We start from the raw sequence: 22,994 nt of genomic DNA on the forward strand, positions 1-22,994 counted from the left end.
ACGATGAACCCGCATCTCCGTGAGGCAGCTACGTTAATCCTGTTGTGTTACTAATTACTCTAGAAACAGCTGGACTCTGTCAGAAGAAATTAATAAACGAAGAATTCTAGAACTCTAAATTGAGACTTACAAGTTGTAGCATGTCCTCTCTCACTCTCGGTTGTCCCATTGACATTTTTGGAAGGAAACACAGGACAGTTTGAAAGACACCGAGCATGATTAATGGAGAGTGACAGTGGTTAATGGTCCAGTTGGTTCAGTAGAGGAAGCATGAGCCTGAGCTGGGGCCACTTCCAAGTACACGGTCAGGCAGAGACAAGCAGAAACATCTCTGCTTTGGCATGTGCATGCACTTTATCAGGAAAACCATTATGAACTTGGAGACCGTCTTGCGAATTTTCTCTGTTCGCCAGCAAGTACAGAGAAGCCTACTTGCTCTCCCAAACAGTCTTTCGTCTTCTATTGTCGTCATCCTGTTCTTCAACAGCGGCCTACACAATTGCAGGTCATAGAGGAGCATCACATTCCCTTCCTTACATTCTGGAAGTTGATTCCATAATGTTAATGATCTGAGGTGAATGATTCTCAAAATGCATCTCTCTTGGGATGATGGTGGACCCCAGAGGTAAAGGGTTGATTGAAGCGGGGGAGCGGGGGAACCAGTGTCTCCTGTCTTTCTAAGTCTTCATCAGTCACCTCTCCAGCCATGCTGGCTCTAGGAATCCGGTATGACACACTGCATGACTAATCCATGCCTCTGGATATGGTACTTGTGATTAGGCACCCCGCGGGTGCTGATTGAATGAATAATCAACTCCCGCGAGAGCGGGATTTCTCAGTCTGCCATTCACACTTGGGTGATGATAATGGCAGCTGCCATTTTTTGAGAATTTGACGGCATATCATTTAGTCCTATGGAGACGATGCTATTATCATTATTCTCTCTTTTTCCTAGAGGAGGAAAAGGAAATTCAGATAAGTTAAATAACTCGGTCGTAGTTACAGAGCTAATAAGTGCCAGAGATGGACCCACTTTGTTTTACTCCAGAGTTCTTATTCATAACCATTAGTTTCTACCACCCTCACGAAGATAGTCTATCCTTAAAATTCAAAGCAATGGATTCATGAGCTTTCTTTGGATTTTTTTGGCCTTGTGTGTTTCAATCTGTTTTTAGAAAATTGGCTTCCTGTGGCACCCAGGTGTCTCAGTCGGTTAAGGACCCAACTCTTGAATTCAGCTCAGGGCATGACTTCAGGGTTGTGAGATCAAGCCCCGTGGTAGGCTCCATGCTGAGCATGGAACCTGCTTAAGATTCTTTGTCACTTTCCCTCTGGTCCTCCACCAGCCCCCTCCACAATGGCTTGCACACTCTCTTTCTCTCTCCCTTTCTCTCTCAAAAATAAATAGATTAAATTTGCAAAAAGGAAATTGGCTTCTTTATTTGCATAACTCAAAGACAAAAATGTATCCAGTCTTTCAAAAATAAGTAATATTCTCAAGACACTTGATTAAGAAGAGGAGGACCTGAAAGCAGTCGGGTTGGGTTTGGAAGAACATGCTAGAAATAGTCTGTAAGAATCAAGAACGGGGCGAATCCCATGGGAAGGATTTGGCTACAATTAGAGACCAGTAATTTGAAAAGAAAAGGAAATGTTGGGGCGCCTGAGGGGCTCAGTTAAGCATCCCGCTCTTGACTTGAGCTCAGTTCATGATCTCAGGGTTTCGAGATCGAGTCCTGAGTCAGTACGGAGCCTGCTTGAGATTCTCTCTCTCCCTCTTACTTTGCCCCTTTCCTACTTGTTCTCCCTCTTTCTCTCTCTCTCCAAGATAAATAAATGAATCTTTAAAAGAAAGAAAGAAAAGAAGTGTTGCTGATCCTTTAAAAATAAGTCCTTCTGCGAATGTGAATCTGAATCTGCCCAGGCTTTCTTTGTCTTTCGACTTGAACTACAAGGAATTTCTGTTGGTCAGCGGCTAGTTTCAACATTCCAAATTTTTTACACCTGCAGACTTACCCAGGCACACGGCATCCATGCTCTGTGGTACTTCTCAGCCTCCTACATGTCTAATGAGAATCTTCTATCCAGAGTTCGTCACACCCAAACCAACATTTCTGCTTATACTGTCTCGAGTTTGGCGGACACTGTTCATGGTCGTCACATTCTGATCTGTGATTTTGTTCTTCCTCTCTGGCTCTCTTACTGTGTGTCCGCATTCCTCTCTAGCATCCCATCCCACCTTCCTTGTTCTCCACCTGCAGCCTCCTCTCCAGTCCCACAAAATCACCTACTTTCCCCACTATCCTTATATTCTACTCTGAAAACGCAAGAAAACTGGTAACTGGACCACGGTGACCTTGGACCTCATCTCTGCCTTCAAATGGAAAACATGAACTGTAACCCTGACGTTTCAAAAAGAGGTTCAGGGTTCATAGCTACCTGGAGGGCTGTGGGAAGGAATGGGAAATATACCAGAATTTACTCTTTATCCCTAATTTTCTGTATTGTTCCAGTCTTTTTTTTTTTTTAAGATTTTATTTATTTATTTGAGAGCGAGACAGTGAGAGAGAGCATGAGCGAGGAGAAGGTCAGAGGGAGAAGCAGACTCCCCATGGAGCTGGGAGCCCGATGTGGGACTCGATCCCGGAATCCCGGGATCATGACCTGAGCCGAAGGCAGTCATCCAACCAACTGAGCCACCCAGGCGTCCCTGTATTGTTCCAGTCTTGATTTCCCTTTCTTAAAATGCAGAAATTCCTTCTTAGTGCATGGGAGGACCCTCTTTTCAGATCATTTTTAGAGGGCGCTCTCTGCTCTCACCTCTGTGACCAGCATAAAGATGCCAACAGAACACATTTTTATGGCACTTGTTAGGTTGGAGATGGAATTCACTGGGCACTTTCTTTGTGTGTGGTAAAAAACATTAAATTTTCCTTCTTAACAGATGATGAGTGAGCAATTCAGGAACGTTGACTAGATTCACGTTGGTTGTTGTGCAAGAGAGTTCCAGAACCTTTTCATCTTGCAAAATTGAAGCTCTGTATGCATTAAGTGACTCCCCTTTTCCTTCTCCTCCCCCTTCGCCCCTGAAAACCACCACTTTATACTTCTTGTTTCTAGGATTTGAGGCCTCTCAGATAAGTGGAATGGTACAGTGTTTGTCTTTTTATCAGAGGCTTACTTCACTTTGCATCATGCCCTCAAGGTCCATCGGTGCCATCGCTGTGATCGGACCTCCTTCCTTCATAAGGCTGGGTGGCACTCCTGTTTTGAGGGCCCACCCCGTGCAAGGCATGCCACCAGCCTTGATATAATTTATAAGCAGTGTTCCCCCATCAGCTGTAGGGCTGGTAGGCAATTAGAAGCTACAGAAAATGCTTCATATGAAGACGTATAAAATGGTTCTCAAGAAATACAAACAGCAGGAGACCATCTCTTTTTTTTTTTAAGATTTTATTTATTTATTTGACAGAGATCACAAGAAGGCAGAGAGGCAGGCAGGGTGGGGGTGGGCTCCCTGCTGAGCAGAGAACCCGATGCGGGGCTCGATCCCAGGACCCTGGGATCATGACCTGAGCAGAAAGCAGAGGCCCAACCCACTGAGACACCAGGCACCCCCCCAATTCCTTTTGCAAATTCAGAAGAAGCATCATAAAGGAGGAGGGATGTCAAACTTAAAGAAGAATCCCATTTTGAAGGTCACAGAGGGGAAAGGAGGTTATGACACGGGAGGCAAAGTTCATGGAGGTCCCTGACATGAGTCACAGTATGTTCAGGAACTAGCCAACAGCCCAGCTTGGCCGGTGGGCAGGATTCGTGGGGAGAGGTCATCAAAGGTCAGGCCAGCTGTGGGTTAAAGGGGAACTGTCAAGAGCCTTGAATGCCACAGTGAAGGATTTAACTTTAGAGGAGGAGTGGGCATGTTATTAGACCTTTAGCAACAGTGGCCTGATTTCCACCCAGCTTGTCTCTTTGATGCTCTTGTGGATTTGAGGGACAGCGATGTTGGGGGCTGGATGCACGCTAGAAATATAAAGGAAACGGGGGCATGGCCATTGTCAACCGGAAATTGCAAGGGACACCAAGCTGCTGCCCTTGGTTCTTCTCTTGGACGTTGTGTCAGAGTCCTGGGGGCAGTTTCCTGAGAGTGGGGATGGTGTCAGCCCTGGTCCCTGCTGTGTCCTCAGCTAGCACTGAGCAGTCCCAGAAAAGGAGGGCTTGTGAGCTCGAGACCCCCCCCACCCACCGCCGCCTCTAGCAGAGGCATTGAAGGAGGAGCTTGGTAATCACTGCCCAGGTGTTTGCAGGAGGATACTTGTGCTTGGGTTCGGAGTTGTGCTGGGAACGAAATCAGATCCTCACGCTCTGGAGAGCTTGAAGGAGCCCCGATACCCAGAGGGAAAAGACCCCCCCTCCTTTATTAGAGTAGCAGACAGAACATGACCATCACGCATCAGTCACACTTGTGGTGCAGACCGGGGTGTTGGAGAGCGCGCTGGGAAGGTCAAGGGAAAATGGCGATGCCCCTGGAGTCCGCCAGGTGCCGGCAGTTAGATCACCCATCGCCATCCCTGTAAATGTAAGAGCTAGGAGCGCGTCCTCCAACACCGAAGAAGGGTCGTGCATCAGGTAGATGCAAGACTGGAGATGAATTGCAACCATCCTTTTTCCCCCTTCGTGATATCTAAGGATCCGGCTTGAATTTACTCATTTCACCCTGAATGTTCTACCTCTTCATAGCTCCATAAGGTCTATGTCATATTTCACTCTTTTAAAAATATTATTTATTTGACAGAGACAGAGCATGAGCTGGGGGAGGGGCAGAGGCAGAGGGAGAAGCAAACTCCCGCTGAGCAGGGAGCCGGATGATTCAGGAATAGATCCTGGGAACCCTGGAGTCATGACCTGAGCTGAAGGCAGATGCTTAACCACCTGAGCCGCCCAGGCGTCCCAATGTAGTATTTCATTTTATATCACCTAAATTAACTACTTTCAGACATCCTTGATCTGTCCCTTGGTCCACTGGTCTGAGATCAGATGAGTATGTTCATTTTTCCCTCCCTGACTCTGTGACATTGACCGGACTCTCCCAGCCTTCCCACGGATAGTCACAGCCATCCTCCCGGTGGTCATCGTTGGTTCCAAGCTTCTTGCGCCTGTCCATCTCTAGAACCTTCTCCCTGTCCTTTGTGCTTGTCTTGCAGAAGCCTTAGGTTCCGCAGCTCAGTTATCCGTCCTTTGAACGCTGCTCCCCTCTCCCAGTCTCCCTGGGGGCAGTCGCGCTCATCCTCCTCACTTCAAAGTTAAACCACATAATGTGCTTCTGTGCAGATGATTTATCATCTCTAACAAAACGCTGATCTCAGCAGGTGTTTGTTCTCATGATGTGGGGACACCTACAGTTGTGACTCTTGAAGAGCACTTTCCTACAATGAATAATGTGTAATTTTACTTCCAAAAAAAAAAATTTTAACTGCATGCCCCACAAAGATGACAGGTGACCCAGTGGTGTCCCCACCCACTGTCCAGCATCCCCATCCCCGTGAGGCATGTCCCTCCCTCCTTGTCGTCATCTGCCCAGATAGTCTTTGGAAGGGGGTAATTTTAAAACAAAACTTTTCGTTGCGGAAAGTGACTCAGAAACGAAGTTAGCTGCTGGTGACGTGTGTGCTCTCCTGGGCCTCAGTTGTAGGATTCTAGAGGGTTTCAGGATGTGTTTGTCCCAAACGTCAGGTGGTCATCAATTTCCACGTGCCGGCCTGGCTCGGGGGTGCAAAGCCAGCTTAGGGCATGGAAGGCAAGTCACTTCTTTGTTACTCGTTTCCATCCACACCGTTCCTCTTACCACAAGGGGTCGATGGACACATATGGCCTTTTCCAGGCATCAGACCAACAAACTGAGTATCCCTGGGATTGTCTGAAGGAATTGACAGAACTCATGTGAGCGCCTGTGTTTGCAGCCAGGGGGAATCTGGTTGCAGGCTTTGGCGGCTCTGGACTGTTGTTTAAGTTCTAAGTACGCCTCCTAGAGGTTCTTTACGCTCTCGGGTGGCGTGCCGGCGTCTGTAAAAGGAGATCAGAGAGGCTGACCCACCTAAACGAGGTGGCAAATGGCTGAGAAGCTGTTGCAGCACCTCTGTTCATTAAGACACTAAGTGCTGTTCTCACTGACAAGTGCTCAGATTACAAATGGGCTTCGACAGCAGGTGCTAATGCAAAAAGGTAGAGGGAGGAGAGAGGCTAAGGGGTGTGTGCCTCAGCCCAGACTGCTTCTGGTAGGGACTGCAGTCTTACGGCACAAGAATGGACTAGAGAAGTAATCTGGAGTTTTCCTTCCCTTGTCTGAAGTCATAAGCCAGAGCTGCGTCATGTTTGGGTTTTATGGCTCTGTGACACTCACAGTTTGAGTTTATTTTCCTTGTTCTCTGGAACGGGTTGTTTCTGCTTTTGCCACTCCATCACTATGAGACAGTTTTATGAATATACTGCATCTCGATCAGTCTGGCTGCGGAGGGACTCATGCATTTCTAAGTCAGCAAGCAGAGAGCTTTGTGGCTCCCCCACTCCCAGGACTAGCCACAGTCATCATTATAGATGCAGGAGGTAGAGCGTGTCCTCCAACAATCCATAAATACCTCGCATCCCATAGACACAAGGCTATTTTATTCAGTGAGGTGCTGTCGAGGCAAAGGAGATGTTTTTTAATCCCTGGATTTTTAGAGGTAAAGAGTCTGAATCCCTAAAAAAGATTCACTGGCTTTCTCAAGCCATGGAACAGCAGAGAATCTAGGTTCTGTCGTTCCCAGTCCTGTGTTCTTTTCCGCTAGCCCTCCATGCGGATGCAGGTGCCACACTTTAGAAGAACGCCCCTTAATATGGGTGGCCTCGTCTTTTTCTCTTCCAGCAGCACTTTGTTGCAAGCAAGGAAGGCTGGCAAGACTGCCCTCGGGAAGCTGTCTTTCCCGTTACTGCATTCACTTTCAGCCGGCTTTTCACCTCCTTACTTAGAACCACCGCAGACTAAACCACCGGCACTCCCATCCGCTGTCTTGGCTTCTCGCGTCCCTCCCCAGACAGGAAGCACCGGGCTAGGGGACGCTCATAGGGGCCACAAGAGTCCCGGGAGTAACCGGCCAGAGGGATGTCGTGCTGGGCCAGTTCCGAAGCGTGTCCACGTCCTCTTGTCTGACCCTCACGACAACCTGTGGCAGAGGCTGAGAATATATTAATTTTTCGGATCCGTGAAGACTCCATTGGTTGAGGTCCTTTTGCACATCAAGGAATCAAAAGCTAAACTGGCAGGATTTTGTACTCAGGCCCTCCACTGATCTGTCTGGGGACTTCATAAAATTATAAAAAGGTGCCCTTTGGGAGAATGAGTCACGGAAGCCTGCCCCTTCCTCTAGGATGACTCAGGCCCATGCCAGAATGGACCAGAGACTGGATTTCAGCCCACTGGTCCCCATGGAGAATCCCCTGTGTAGATATTAATCCATTTACTTCTCATAACAGACCTATAAAGTGGGTTATGCTCCCTTTCTATAGATGAGCAAACTGAGGCCCGGGAAGGTTAATGTCGTAGGCCGAGTGATAGAGTTTCTTGGTCTCAGAACTGGGATTAAACCCCAGCTCTTGGGACCCCTGGGTGGCTCAGTTGGTTGAACGGCTGCCTTCGACTCGGGTCATGGTCCCAGCATCCTGGGATCGAGTCCCACATCGGGCTCCTTGCTCGGCAGGGAGCCTGCTTCTCCCTCTGCCTCTGCCTGCCTCTCTGTCTGCCTGTGCTCGCTCGTTCACTCTCCCTCTGTCTCTGACAAATAAATAAATAAAATCTTAATAAAAAAAAAAAAAAAACCCAGCTCTTGTGAGATCTAACCCAACGGTGATTTCACAGGCGTCATCCTGCAACAGAGGCCCCCCACGGGCCCCGCTCAGCCCTCAGAGAGCAAGCACCGGAGCTGAGTCTCCTCCAGAAGGCCCTGGACACTGATCATCTTGCACGAGGCAGTGGCCTCTTCACCAAGGAGTGGCCCTGGGAGGATAGTTTCTCAGAGTCGATGGTGCAGGGCTCCCTGGGGTCTTGGTCAAGAGGCACATTCTCGTTCAGAAGGCCTGGGCTGGGGCGCCTGGGTGGCTCAGTGGGTTAAAGCCTCTGCCAGGGTCCTAGGATCGAGCCCCACATCGGGCTCTCTGCTCAGCGGGGAGCCTGCTTCCCCCTCTCTCTGACTGCCTCTCTGCCTACTTGTGATCTCTGTCAAATAAATAAATAAAATCTTTAAAAAAAAAAAAAGCCTGGGCTGGGCCCTGGGACTCTGCATTTCTGGTACAATCCCAAGAGGCTCTGCGGCGGCTGGTCCTCAGACCACACTTGGATTAGCAGAGCCTCAGGGGAGGAGAAAGTGGTCGTTAAGTCCTGCCTCTTCCCATGGCTCTGGAGACATGATGAGAAAGAATTCAGCAGCTGCTTATGGAGCACATGCTATGCGCCGGGCCCAGCTCCTTGTTAGCGAACAGGAGGGGAACAGCCACACCCAGTGTCGTAAAGTTAAGGGATCACTTACACCTACTGCGGATAAAAACCGGGAATAAGTCAAGAGAAATGAAATGGATTCGATCAACTGTATATGAGATGCTGTTGACAAAGGGAAGTACAAGGCCGGTGAGAGCCCAGTGGTGACCCCTTCACCTTGGGGAGGATGGATGGGCTTCCTAAGGAAGTCATTCCCATGGTGATGACAATGACAGCAACCAGAAATACAGCTGCCATCCATTTATAATTGAGTGCCAGGCACAGTGCCACACAGTGTGTGCACTTTATCTTACGTGGTTTGTGTGCTAGGCCTGTGACATGTTCATTCATCCCCATTTCACAGATTGGAAAACAAAACATCAAAAAGATCAGGCAGATGCTGTTGCTAACGGAGCTGCGTGAGTGTGTGATTTCAGGGTTCCTCTTCTGCATTTAGCAGGACAGACTCTGGTAATGATCTTGTGCCGCTTGACCCAGTAATGACATGGGGCACTTTCTCAGCGTGGTCTCCACCAAGGTCACAGTGATCTGGGAGTTTCTCTATGAAGCAGGCTCTCGGACCTCGTTGTAAGCCTCCTGAACCTAAATTTCTCAGACAGAGGCTCAGGACTTTGCCTCTCCCAGACCTCCCCTATGAGGTTGGTTGGTGAGAACTTGGCACCTTGGAGAGAACCGGTCGGGGCCTGCCATCCATTCCCAATCCATTCATCTCCGTCTGTCGTCCTTGTTACAAAAATGTCCGTGCCTCATTAAGCGGAAATGACTATTGGGTGTATGTTTCCTTGTTTGCTTAATACATGCATACAGCACGCATAGGACATAGGAAAATCAGCAAGAAGGAAATAAGAGGGCTCTAATGCACGGAATCAAGTCGGCAGGAAAAGCTAAACATCTGATTAAGTATTTATTGCTTGAGACAAAATTATGAAAAAAGGCTCTTTAGGCAAACTTGTCTGAAATGTCCTTAAAGTATTCTAAGGCAAATAAAACAGAAAAAAATTCACCCACAAGGCTAGAAGAAATCTTTTCATGCACAAAGTGTGCATCCATAAGTGATTTTTATAAATATAAAATTAAATTGGAAATGCCATTAGACAAATTGGTTTTAAGACAAGTCCCTTAATTGCAGATGTTAGATTTAGGCAAAGGTAGTCATTAAGTGAATAGATCTTAGATGGTATAGCTTTGTAAATTGATTTCCTGCAAATTAGTGTTTTAGTTTTTATATGTAGGGGGCATAGAAATAGAACTTGGAGACTGTGTTGCTGACCACTCAGGGCAGACATGGGCTCAGGGACTGGGTGGAACCGAGGCATCATATCTCCTCCTTGGGCAGCATTATACTCCAAGCAGGTTGGCACCCCCAGATCCGTGATTGCCCCCAGTTCTTTCCTCTTACCCCTGAGTATGGTGAGCATCTGGGAAGCATATAAAATCCAAATGCCTGGCCCCAAGGCTCTCCTTCAGTAGGTCAGAGGCGAAGGCCAGGAATACAAACTTCTAGCAAGCATCGGGGGGCTGTCGCAGGTTGTCCAAGAACTCTCTTAAGAATTAGTGCTTTTGGGGGGTGCCTGGGTGGCTCAGTGGGTTAAAGCCTCTGCCTTCGACTCAGGGCATGACCCCAGGGTCCTGGGATCTAACCCCACATCAGGCTCTCCGCTTGGTGGGGAGCCTGCTTCCCCCTCTCTCTCTGCCTGCCTCTTTGCCTACTTGTGATCTTTTTTCTGTCAAGTAAATAAATAAATTTTTTTAAAAATTAGTGCTCTTGGGACACCTGGGTGGTTCAGTCAGGTGAGCATCTGACTCCTGATTTCAGCACGGATCTTAATCTCAGGGTTTTGAGTTCAGTCCTGCATCATTGGGCTCTGTGCTAGATGAGGAATCTACTTTAAAAAAAAAAAAAAGAAAAAGGAATTAGCGCTCTTTTTTGTTTTGTTTTCAGAGAACAGGACAAGAGTAAGAGGTTGAGTGGTTTTCAAACATGACTTTTAAAAGACACAAATGTGGGACGCCTGAGTGGTTCAGTCATTAAGCTTCTGCCTTCAGCTCAGGTCATGGTCCCAGGATCCTGGGATTGAGCCCCGAGTCAGGCTCCCTACTTAGCCGGGAAGCCTGCTTCTTCCTCCCCCCAGCTTGTGTTCCCTTTCTTGCTGTCTGTCTGTCTCTCTCTCTCTGTCAAATAAATAAATAAAATCTTTAAAAAAGAAAAAAAAAAAGACACAAAGCTGGCATCCGCCCGCCATCCTGCATAGAATCCCTGGAGAGGGGGCTGTCTGCATCAGTCTGAGGCTAATGTACCCCTGGGGTTGAGAACCAGGAGCCTGCATGATTCTGGGCTTTGCTGTGCTCCACTCTGGGCACTCTGTAGGGAGGGCAGAAGCGGGCGTAGGAGGGGCCACCCAAATGCAGCTGACCTTGACCAGGAGCAGGAAAGGCTGCAAGGGGGAGTCGGTCTTTAGTTGTACTTTGAAGGGTGAATGCAATTCTGATTATCGGGAAGGGAGGGTGTTGAAGGGGGCCAGTGTGACAAAGGCTCTGAGAAAGGAGCATGGTTACTGGGAAATCCAGTGGGGAAGCTGGCCTGCCCAGAGTGGCCAGGGAGATGCAGGGCGGAGGCCCCTGCCGGCGCTAGGAGGGGCTAGATGGCCCGCAACCCTGCCAGGCAGGCTTGGGGGACTTCCAGCGTGACGTGTGCTGGAGGAAGATGTCTGGTACAGGGTGCAGATGGATCAGAAGGGTGGACCCTGTTACGTACCCTACAAGAGGAGATGAGGTCCCAGACTGGTACTCAAGGGGGCAGAGAACACAGAAGTTTGCAAAGGACAGAGATAAAGTAACAAACTCAGAACGGGAGACGGGGTAGAGAGGGCTCCAGATCTGTTATGATCAATCACTTGGTATTAAGATATCATAAAGATATAAAAATAGACACTGAGCGTTACTAAAGATCTGGGCTGCCTAGACTCCCCTCCTTTGTCTACCATGTTGGAGAAAGGCAGGGATTACAGAGCTAATTCGCAGAAAGCCAATAATTCCACTTTTTAACATTTTCCCCAATTTCCTTCCTTTTTACCAAATCTACTGAGCTAAAAGACTATTTTAAGTAATTCATCTTCATTTCCTACTCCTATTTAATTGATGACCATATGTAGTGAAACAACCAGAAAAGAAACACAGGCAGAAAAAGAGAAAGGGGTCCTCTAGGACCCCAGTATCTCTTTTCTCAAGCAATGAAAGTAACCATGTCCATTAATTTGGACATTACCTCCTTGCCTGTTTCAGTAGACTTTCTGGTGTCCTCTTGGCCATTTTCCTAGCAAGGAAACCAAGTACACTTTGCTGCAGAAGTGGTGGCAGGAAGCATGGTGATTGAGTGTGTGCAGGAAGGTGTAGATTAGCAAGATGGTAGAACCCAAGGTCCTCACTGTTCCTTCTGAGGGAAACGGTTCCATGCTGCCTTCTTGGTTCTGTTTCCTCCTGTCCAAGTGACTGAGCACCTACCTGCCTTAGATAGACAGCTAGAACACAAAGGAAGGAATAACAGGTAAACGTTCTTGGATAGAAACCCTTAACACGTCCAGACACATTGCATTTGCTAGGGTTGTGCAAAGCCTTCCAAGGGCCAAGGGAGCAGACCCTTCAGTAGCAGGAAGTGGACACGGGGTGGGTTTCTGCCCCATGGTCACTTTCAAGAGAGCACCATTGGTCATGCACCTGAACGTGGTTAGGTTACCTTGTATCCTGTGCATGGGGGATGGTGACAAATGGGATGATTGTAGAGGGATGTTAGGGAGCCCTGTGATCGAGACCAGTTGGTGTTCTGGCACTGGTGGGCAAGCCGATCAGGCCCCTGGAATGATTGGGCTTCTGCGTGTGTCAGCTGTAGGAGCCATAATTCAGTGTCCACACACCCCCAGCTGCGTAGTCCTAAAGTTGTTTTTCATTTTATGCTCATGTCCCTTAGAGAGGGAGGAGAGCATCTATTTCTGGGGGAAGGTGCGAATTCATCCCACCAGAGTGTTGGAACGTCAGCTCGTTCTCTAACCATGTGAGCCCCTCACTGTGGGAGCGGGGCACCGTACAGGACGTTAAGAAGAGAGTGACACGCAATTGAGGTCCTGGTTCTCCAGCAGAGGGCAGACAGCTGTGCAACCAGGAGGTGCCACTCGGTGTCCTCAGAGCCCAGGGGCATCGCATCATCCGCAAAAGTGAGATAATATGTCTACATGCCAGGGTCGCTGTGAGGATCGAAGTGAAAAGCATTTAGCATCTGGCACGGGTTAGGGGCGGCTACAGTGCTGTCCGCCATCACTGTTGCCCTCACTGCTGTGGGCGCCGACCCACCTCACACCCACAGGAGACCCACTGGGTGCGGAATGGAAAGAGCAATGTGAGAACCCAGGAGGGCTTCTCAGGGGAGGTCATTTTTGAGTTGCATCTTGAGGGGAGAGGAGGAATGGGCCCGGAAGACAAAACAGAGGAATACTCCAGATGGACGAAGGAAGGTGGCAGAGGCCCAGGGGTGTGGGAACGACAGGTAGTTTGGGGAACACGGAAGTTCTGGAGGGAAGGAGAGGCCTCGCCTGCACACCTCTCAGGTTTCTCTCTGAGGCAGGAGCCGCGTTCTGCTGAGGGAGGGGAGCCTTGAGGAGACCAGGGAAGAACACGACAGCCCATGCGGAGAGTGTGAGGGACAACGGCCACCCCGTGGGATTTAGGGGAGGGCGGAGACTGAATTTGGGGGTGGCAGCAAATCAGGAAAATGCACAGGAGAAAAGCAGTGAGTGTCATAGGAGACTCTGATCTAAGGCCTTTCAGATAGGCTAGGAGGAGTTCAGGAGGTAAAGTGTGGCCATAGAGAGCTAACCAGCACGCTGTCCTTGGATGGTGCGTCAGAGAGATGGGATTTATTTCTAGGCCATCAGTGGGGTTTAAACGAAGGTGGGACAGCAGATTGGTGCCCTTGGGACGTCACTTTGGTAGAACTGAGGGGAAATGAAACTGGAGAAGGCCACACTCGAAGTAGATAGATGGAGAGAAGTCTAAGTCCTCAAGGAGCAGGACACAGAACCTGCGGTCCTCCCCATGTGGACACCAGGTGTGAAGGGGAGGGCGCTCTGACGCGGCCGTCCAGCCTTCCCCACCCCTGCCGTGTCCCCTCCTGGCTGAGCTGCTCCCAGGCCAGCCTGCAGCCCACAGGACTGAACCCTGCCCCCCACCGGTGCTAGATCATTTTCCAGGAATTTGCAAGGTTGTCCCAAAGATGGCCCGAGGACTGGTCTGTCCTGCAGCTCCCCTGAGTTTGAGCATCTCTGGGAAGCTTCAGAGCCAGTGTCCTGAGACCTAGGGGTGCTGGGTGCGTGCAGGTCGCACCAGGGCCTAGGAGTACTTGTTGGAGCCGCCCTACAGTTTGAACAACCCAACTGTGGCTGCCACGTGAGGGGGCCAACCAGTCCCGCCACCGAGCTCAGATCTCACGGAGGTCCTGTGTGGACAGGGAGAGATGAGCGACACAGACCACAGACCACAGAAGACTTGCCTCCACGTGGGGCACCCAAGCCCGCTGTGTGACTGCGAGCCCTCGTAAAGCATCATGCCCAGGTGACAGGGGAGGGCATTAAGGCTAGCACCAGGGACGTCACTTGTGGAGGTTCACGCTGTTTATGGATCTGAAGTAGGACTGGCTTCTAGTCCCGTGCCTGTTAGAGTGTGCCTGCGGAGACGATATTTTCACAGGACAGTGACAAAGCTGTAGACATCATGGTGTACCCTAGAACAGGTCTCCTTGAAGTTCCATGGGCTTCCATGAACAGAAGGATGTGCTGTGTTCGTTCCCCCTTCCTGCTGCCGGTGAGCCTTACTTAGCCTGAGAGCTATGTGACAGACGTCGCTAATGCCTGCCTGGGTCCCCAAGGCCCGCTTTCAGCAGGAGATAAGAGTCACTGTGTGCTCATTGAGTAGCACCTACCCCACTGATGTCTTCAGCCGGTGCATTTCGTCTCCGGGCCCACGTCCGTGCCCACATCCGTGCCCACAGTCCCAGGGTGGGCGCCCATGCAATGGTCCAGGCTTCTGCCCATGCCCTAAACTCATGGCTGCCTCTCGCCCTCCTTTTGCTGCAGATCCTGGCGCCCCTGTGAAATTGCCTTGTCTGCCAGTGAAACTGTCACCGCCGCTACCTCCAAAGAAAGTCATGATCTGCATGCCTGTCGGGGGGCCAGACCTCTCCCTGGCGTCCTATGCCGCCCAGAAGAGTGGCCAGCAGAGTGGGGCCCAGCACCACCACACGGTCCTGCCTTCCCAGATCCAACACCAGCTGCAGTACGGCAGTCTCGGCCCGCACCTCCCCTCCACCACCGGCTCCCTCCCCATGCACCCCTCTGGCTGCAGGATGATCGAGGAGCTGAACAAAACACTGGCCATGACCATGCAGAGGCTGGAAAGGTAATTGGTGGGGGAGGGGAGGGGCCTTGGCTGGGGGGCGTGGTTTGGGGATTTGACCATGACTCAGGGATGCAAAGACTAGGCAGGGTAAGGGCTCATCCTCACTAGGGGAAAAGTTCGAAAGTAAAATCAGACCAAACACTGAATGTCAAGGAAAGTGTGGAAGAAAAAAAAATAGTGTTGCCTATTGCCAAACTATAGAACAATCACATTTATCAAAAAGAAAAAGTAACATATAGTATACACGCATGTACTATATAAATAGCATAATATGTATAAATGTACTAATATGTGTGAATATATTAATATATTTAATATGGATTTTAATTACAAATATTTGATATAAATTAAGTACTTGATATAAATATATTAATATATGTATTTACACGTAAGTATATCTAAATACATAAATTTATATAAAGAATAACATATGTGTGTTATATATATATAACATATAGGCTTTTATAAGTCTTAACGTTTTTTGAAAGCATATACCACTAATTATCAATAGTGGTTATCCCCCAGGTGGGGCGATGGGAGAGAAATTCTTTTATATTTCATACCTTTCCATACTGCTTTTTTACTTTGTGTGTATTGTTTCTTATGATACAAAAAGACTGGGGCTCCTGGGTGGTTCAGTGGGTTAAGCGTCCAACTCTTGATCTCGTCTCAGGTCACGCTCTCAGGGTCGTGAGATGGAGGCCCATGTAGGGCTCTGCGCTCAGTGGGAGTCAGCTTGAGATTCTTTCCCTCCCTCTCCCCCTCCCCCTGCTCACTCCTGTGCTGTCTCTCTCAAAGAAAGGAAAAAGGCAATTTGAATGTAAATAAGAAAAGATGAGAGTTGGCAGGAGGGTGGTGGAAAAGCAGTGGGATGGGAGAAGTGGAAGGCATGCCCTTGTTCTTACTGATGAAGGACGCGGAGGGCTGGAGCCTGATTACCGAGCCATTAGTGTGTAGCCACACCTGACACAAACCCCTCTTCAATCAGAATCCCCTCCAGTAGCCCTGATGGGAGATCTGGAAAGAGGACCCAAAGGACTCAGTTTGAATTGTTCGTGCCTCTGTGTGTGTTCAAATACCACCCCACTCCTCCCAGATTTCCCCACGTGTTTCCAAGGCATGTTGCTTGCCCTAATTGCCTAGCATAACAAGAAGTGGTGCAATCCACCCACCGTGCAAGATGTGTCTGAGCTTGGGACCCCGAGTGCCTGTCCCAGAGTAATGACAGCTGTTAGCTGGATCCTGCCAATGGGAAAGTTGCAGTCCGGCGGGAGCCTGCTGGTCACCAGGCAGAGAGCCAGAGGCAGGATGGACACAGTCAGGAGCTTTCTGTGATCGTTTCCCGACTCTCCGCCAAGTACTCTGTGTTTGGGCTCTAAGCGATTCCAAGGGAAGTAGCTGTTGCTAGGATTCTGACTTGATTGCGCGTTAATATCCACCCTCACTGGAAAAAGCTTTCTTTGGCGCCTTGGCATCCTTCTTAACTACTGTTACTTTTGATAAAGAAAGTAGTCATTTTAAATGTGGATGGCACTTTTTATTCTTTGATATATCTTTATTATCATCTTAATCTTCACATGACCTGGGAAGACCGAGTAAGTAGAGAAACTAAGGAAGGCAAAGTCAGTTCTCCGATGCCGGCTTCGCGAGAGGGCTCTGCAGACTGCTCGTTGCCCACCTGTAACCCTATCAGTACAGAAACTGAGGCCAAGTTTTTAGATGCTTTTATAGCGATTTGACAGAATGATTTTATGTCTGTTGAATCTGATAATAAAAAGGGTTTAGTTTTTTAGGTTTTTTATTATATTTTACAAAAGCATCAGTTTGTGATAGATCGAAAATTAAAATAGATAAATACACTGACCAGCCAGCCAACAAAATGGGTCCTTCCTCACAGATGCTTTGAAAAGCACCGTCCTAGGTAGTAAGTCAAGGGGTCATGTCCTCAGGCCTGGGGCTTCCTCCTGAAGACAGCTCACAGTCAGTCTGATCCCCGTTCTCCACACCCGCGGTCTGCCTAGTAAGTCTTTGTATCTCCCAGGAGCTTTAATCAATTGAAAAAAATCCTCGAGGGACGTGGTAGTTGCTAAATGTGTTTCTACTAAAATAAGCCATTTTTAAAGGTTCAGTGGGAAGTCCTAACCGCCAGGGGACATACCGTTCTTCGGTTCAGGAATTTCTGTGTGTATTTGTAGAATATTTCAGCTGCATGTTGACCAGTGGGTAGGTTTGTTGGACCTAAACCAGGTCGGGTTCTTTACTGAAATGAATCGGAAAGAACAGGTGAGATTATGGGAAGAGGGGCCAGGAGGGGGAAGAGCCTGCTGTTGGCAGCTGGGCCAAGGCCATCCCCTGTGCTTCTTGCCACCCTCGGGCTCTCACTCCCTCCTGTTTCCCTCCCCTCCCACCTTAGGTCAAGGACAGGGTTGTTCTGATAGACCAGCCAGGACGTAGGGAGTTAACGTGGACATCACTTGAACAAGATCACCCTCCAGAGAGAGAGAGGTCTCTTCTTCCCAAACAAATAAAGATGGAGAGATTTTTTCTGAGCGTCTCCAGGACTTCCAGAAGTCCTGGACAGATCTGAAGCAACGGGGGTCACAGGCCACCTCTCACCAGCGCGGGCTCTGCCACTGTCTTTGGTGACACTACCCTCCTTTCGGCTGCCTCCGAATGCTCCCTGTTGCCTGTCAACATGATTTCATCCTTGTTCTCACCAAGCTTAACACAGAAAGAAGGAATCCTTTTTCTCTTCTGGCAATTTCCAGTGACCCCCAAAAAACACGGCAAGTAGGAAGAAACATTCCCAAGTGCTTAGGTGAGCCGGCCACAAAGCCCCGAGGTCTAATGGAATGTCACCTGCCAGCCTTGGTGCATTCCTGCGGTCGGCTCCTGATGAAACACTGTTAAGTCCCGTGAAAACCAGATGAAGAATTAAGGAGCATTAATGCCGGGCTTTGGGCCATAAATCTGAACAAATAGACCTGTTACGGAAGGGGCCATAGACAGTATCCAGGCAAGCAACCCGCTCCCTGTCTCAGCCTTCCTCACCATTTGCCTTCCTCTCCCTGCGTGAACAGGAGCCTCCCAAGGCCCCCAGAGAGACCACCCCCTTGTCAGGAAGGTATGATCATCACCAGGTTTCTTATAGTAAGTTACAAGTTTTACTTCTCCTAACTCAGACCCCTTCTGTTCTATTTCTAGTCTTCCTTTCCTGTGAAAAGTTTCCAAATCGTCAAAGGTCTCTCCCGGTGGCTTTATTAAGGGCTTCTCTCTTCCACGCCAAATAATCCCAAGTTCATCATAATAACCATTTAGCGAGATGTTCTGTAGACCCATTACCATCTTGCTCACGTTCTCCCAAGGACACTCAATCTGTTCTGATTTGTGTGAACAAGTTTTTTTTTTTTTAATTTAAGTTTTACTTAGTTAACAAACCAGGCAATGTTGGTTTCAGGAGTAGAACTCAGTGATTCATACCTTAGGTACAACACCCAGTGCTCATCGCAATGAGTGCCTGCCTTACTGCCCATCCCCCACCCCCTTCCCTCCATCAACCCTCTGTTTGTTCTCCATCATTCAGAGTCTCCTATGGTTTGTTTTCCTCTCTTCTTCCCCTCCCCTTTCCCATATGTTCCTCTGTTTTCTTTCTTAAACTTCACGCATAAATGAGATCATAAGGTATTTGTCTTTCTCTGACTTCACTCAGCCAGCGTAATGCCCTCTAGCTCCATCCATGTTGTTGCAAATGGCAAGGTGGCCTCTTTGACGGCCGAGTAATAGTCCACCGTAGATACACACCACCTCTTCTTTATCCCCTCACTAGTCAGTGGACATCTGGGCCCTCGCCACAGTTCGGCTTTTGTTGATAATGATGCTATAGACAGGAGCAAGTTCTTAATCACTGCTCTAACCTGGGCTTCCTCCACGACGCAACGATGTGACATGTTCCATCGTAGCATGTTACATGTTACTGACATGGTCACGTACAGCATTGGCTCAGCACATGTGGGGGAGGGGTGCAGGAGGAGGGAGCTAGAGATGAAGTTGAAGCAAACTTGAAGAGTGCTGTATGTATCCAAAGTCGCGGGACGCCCAAGGCAGGACAGCCACCTGGAGGGGACCCCCGCATCACAGGGTTCCACTGTCGAACTGCCGGGATGTCAGCCTCAGGCACCACTTCTTTTTGCCTTGGATTCCTCATCTGTAAGCCAGGAGTAATAACCCCAACACCAGCCTCGTTAGGGTTGTTTGCAAAAAACAAGTGTCTTCTTCCATCCAAATCCATCATCTTATCGCATGGCACTCAGTGAAAATGTCCAAGAAACCATGGTGAATGTTCCACCAGATTACATTAAAATGCACCCTCCGTGCCACTGAAAGTACATTACAAATAGGTTTGATTCAGTCTTAGCGAAGATTTTGTTTGTATCCATTTCCTGAAATGACATGGTCTTCGTTTGTTTCCTTCCCTGATGATTTATGTCTTTTTTGAAAGTGACATTTTCTCATTTCAAGTATCATGCAATTTCTAATATCTGCAGTAAGCTCTGTGATCTAATTGACATAAATCTTGGGATTCAGACTTAAAATCCTAATCAGCCACTAATTTTCTTTCTCATCTTAGTTCATCCGTTCCCTGTGCTCTGGCTTCCCTGTTGGTAAAAGGAAGATGGGATCTGTATCCCTGTTGACCCTGAAGGAATTTGGGGAAGATTTTTGAGGGAATACACTTTAAAGGAGTCCCTCTTAGTTAAGGAAAAGGGAAATTCATCCTTCCAGTCCCTCAGGCCAGAAATCTTGCAGTCATCCTTGGTACCCTTCTTTCTCTGGCACCTCATGTCTGAGGGGTTGGCAAATCCTGTTAGGTCTACATGGAGAATATGTCTCAGTGATGAGCCACTTCCCACCCAGGGGCCTGACCCCATTGTCCCTGCTGCCTGGTCTCCTGCCTCCACTCCTGCCTTTCAGTCAGAAAGACAACACATAACAAAAATCAGGTCTTGACAGCCTTAGTCTGCTAGGACCGCCACAGCACAGTACCACAGACTGGGCAGCCTAAACAGCAGGAATTTATGTTCCCACAGCTGTGGAGGCTCAAAGTCCAAGATCTGTCAGCAGGAATGGTTTCCCTGAGGCCTCTCTCCTTGGCTGTAGACAACCCACTTCTCCCTGGGTCCTCTCGTGGTCTTCCCTCTGTGTGTGTCTGTGTCCTAATCTCCTGCTCTTAAAAAATCACCATTTAGTTAGAACCCCACCCCCAACCCCAACGACCTCATCTTGCTCAGTCGCTCCTTTAAAGACACTGTCAGGGGCGCGTGGGTGGCTCAGCCTGTTAAGTGGTTGCCTTCGGCTCAGGTCATGATCCCAGGGTCCTGGGATCGAGTCCCGCATCAGGCTCCCTGCTCCGTGGGGAACCTGCTTCTCCCTTTCCCACTCCCCCTGCTTGTGTTCCCTCTCTCGCTGTGTCTCTCTCTGTCAAAGAAATAAATAAATTCTTTTTTAAAAATAAAAATGTAAATATAAATAAAGACACTGTCTCCAGAGGCAGTCCCATTCTGAGGTACTGGGTTTAGGATTCAAACACATGAATTTTGAGGGGGACACGATAACCCATAATAACGTCCGTGCCCAGAATGCTTCTTTGGCCTTCCAGCCCACTTACGAGTGAAAAGCAAAGAAGGCCAGCATGGCACGGACCCCTGTCGTCTCCCTGACTTGTTCGCCGCACTGCCCACCCTCGCGCACCACAAAGGCCTCTCGCTGTTCTCGCCGCCTGGGACGTGCCAGGTGCCCTCGGACAAAAGGCCTTTATACTGACTGTTCCCTCACTCTAGACTGTTCTTCCCTCACACACACTCAGGGCTCCCTCCCACACCTCCCTGGGGCCTGTACTCAGTTGTCACCTCCTCAGGGGACCCTCCCTGATCTCCCTACTTAACATTATAACCCTTCTCCCAACACAGCGTGTTCTCCAGCCCCCCCCCCTTATTCTTTTTGGAGCTTTTTCCCCATCTAACAGCCCATATTGATGCCTTTTCATTTTGCTTATTGCTCTTCTCACCTAATAGAATATACCGTCCACAGAGGTGAGAACTGTTTCGTTCAGGCTTATATGCTGAGCACCTAGAATAGGGCTTGGCCTATAGTCACGATAGATGCTTAATAAATGTTGGAGTGAATAAACCACCGTGTGAATGAATGAATGAACGAACGAACGAATGAATGAATGTAGAGTCCTGGGTAGCCACTATGGTTCGGTTCTTAATCGACTCCCTGTCGCAAATATTTAGAGTGAACCTGATGGTCTTTGTCCCTGTTGAACCTTGCGTTCTCACAACACACGCGTCACATAAATGTTAATGATGGTGGCAAAAACGTGTCTTTAACCCTTTGTATTTTTCTCATGATACTGACATGTCGAACACTCCCTGTCTGGAATGCACTCTCCTCTCCTCTGCCATGCACTCCACCTTCGTTTGCAGAGCAAAATTCTACTTGTTTTTCAAGAAATACCATGTCCTCCTTGACCCCTTCTCAGATCCCCAGGGGAAGGTCTGCCTCCTTCTGGGCTGTGTCTGTCTACACACACTGGCCCCATGTTGTGTGTATGTATATTTTCAGCCTTGTCTTCCCACTCAACCCCCCGCTCCATCCTGGGTGGGACCTGTCATATAGCAAATACTCAGTAAACATTTATTAAATGAATGTTATTAAGTTCTTCTGAGCTTCAAATAGGTATTTTTTTTAAAGATTTTATTTATTTATTTGAGAGAGAATGAATGAGAGAGAGAGCATGAGAAGTGGGAGGGTCAGAGGCAGAGGGAGAAGCAGACTCCCCGCTGAGCAGGGAGCCCGATGCAGGACTCGATGCTGGGACTCCAGGATCATGACCTGAGCCGAAGGCAGTCGCCTAACCAACTGAGCCACCCAGGCATCCCTAGAAAGGTATTTTAATCTAACGTTTAATGTTTCCTTAGAAATTCCCTTAACTGTAGAAGCAAGCTTTAGTCGTGGTACGCTCCCCAGCTGGTTGTTGAGCTGTGTGAATTCTGTTTTTGTAGATATTAGAAAAAAGGAAAAATGTCTTCCTTTAAAGTTGCACATCAATCTTTGCTTGCCACACTGAGTAATAGCAGACTTGAGTTTAAGATCCTGTAATGTTGATGATAAACTATACCCACTGAAGTTCGTTGTACCTTCATTTAATTCTCTGACACCATATTTGTTGTAGACGATAAAATGGGGGAAGTGACCATCCTTGGCTCTCCTAGCAAACTCGTGAGGTGTAGGATTTCCTATTGGATCATGCAGCTGTCTCCAGTATCCTCCAGCTAAGACTAAAACTTAATTTCCAGAATTCTAGGAATTTACAGAGATCTGAAAAATAAGCACAAGTAGGTGAAAGGTGGGTGAGGGGGGCATCCTGACTAGTGTATTAGCGTGGAAGGAGTAATTGAAATCTCTGCATTGGAACTAAAAAAAGCAAAAAAATCCACATTTTTGTTCCCATTATTCCTCATGTATATCAATAATTGATATTTTTTATTTTTTTATTTTTTATAAACATATAACGTATTATTAGCCCCAGGGGTACAGGTCTGTAAATCGCCAGGTTTACACACTTCACAGCACTCACCCTAGCACATACCCTCCCCAATGTCCATAGTCCCACCACCCAATAATTGATGTTCTTAATACCATTTTATTTTTCACCCACTAAGTTTTGGTTTAGGAAATTTTAAGAAGCAGACATTGAGCTCTACAGAGGATGCATTTGCTTACTACACATGGGTCTCAAAGTGGACAGATAAATATATCTCTGATAAATTCACTTTTCCTCTACCTTTTCCTACCCCTGAGTCCCTCAACAGCTAGAACAGGAAAGTTCTGACACTTAAAAAGGAAGGTACCTGTGTTTCCTTAGCATCTGTAAGATCAGTCAGCAATTTTTTACTGAGTGCCTTTCCTGGACCAAGCTGTGTACTTGACCCTGGGGATACAGCAGTGAACCAGGTTT

The 22,994-nt window shown here is 48.3% G+C and overlaps 1 protein-coding gene across 7 annotated transcripts in view; it reads left to right on the forward strand.

The window, feature by feature from the left end:
* Positions 1-22,994, forward strand: part of PHACTR1 (phosphatase and actin regulator 1) — a 558,358-nt gene that overhangs the window by 478,093 nt on the left and 57,271 nt on the right. For all 7 annotated transcript variants that reach the window (XM_032861576.1, XM_032861577.1, XM_032861579.1 and 4 more), the window contains one exon: positions 14,653-14,974. In XM_032861576.1, the coding sequence (XP_032717467.1) occupies positions 14,653-14,974 (322 nt within the window). The remainder of the gene's footprint in view (positions 1-14,652; positions 14,975-22,994) is intronic.

The sequence above is a fragment of the Lontra canadensis genome, unplaced genomic scaffold, assembly GCF_010015895.1.
Source record: "Lontra canadensis isolate GAN:19392208 unplaced genomic scaffold, GSC_riverotter_1.0 scaffold21, whole genome shotgun sequence".
In the NCBI taxonomy this organism is placed as follows: domain Eukaryota; kingdom Metazoa; phylum Chordata; class Mammalia; order Carnivora; family Mustelidae; genus Lontra; species Lontra canadensis.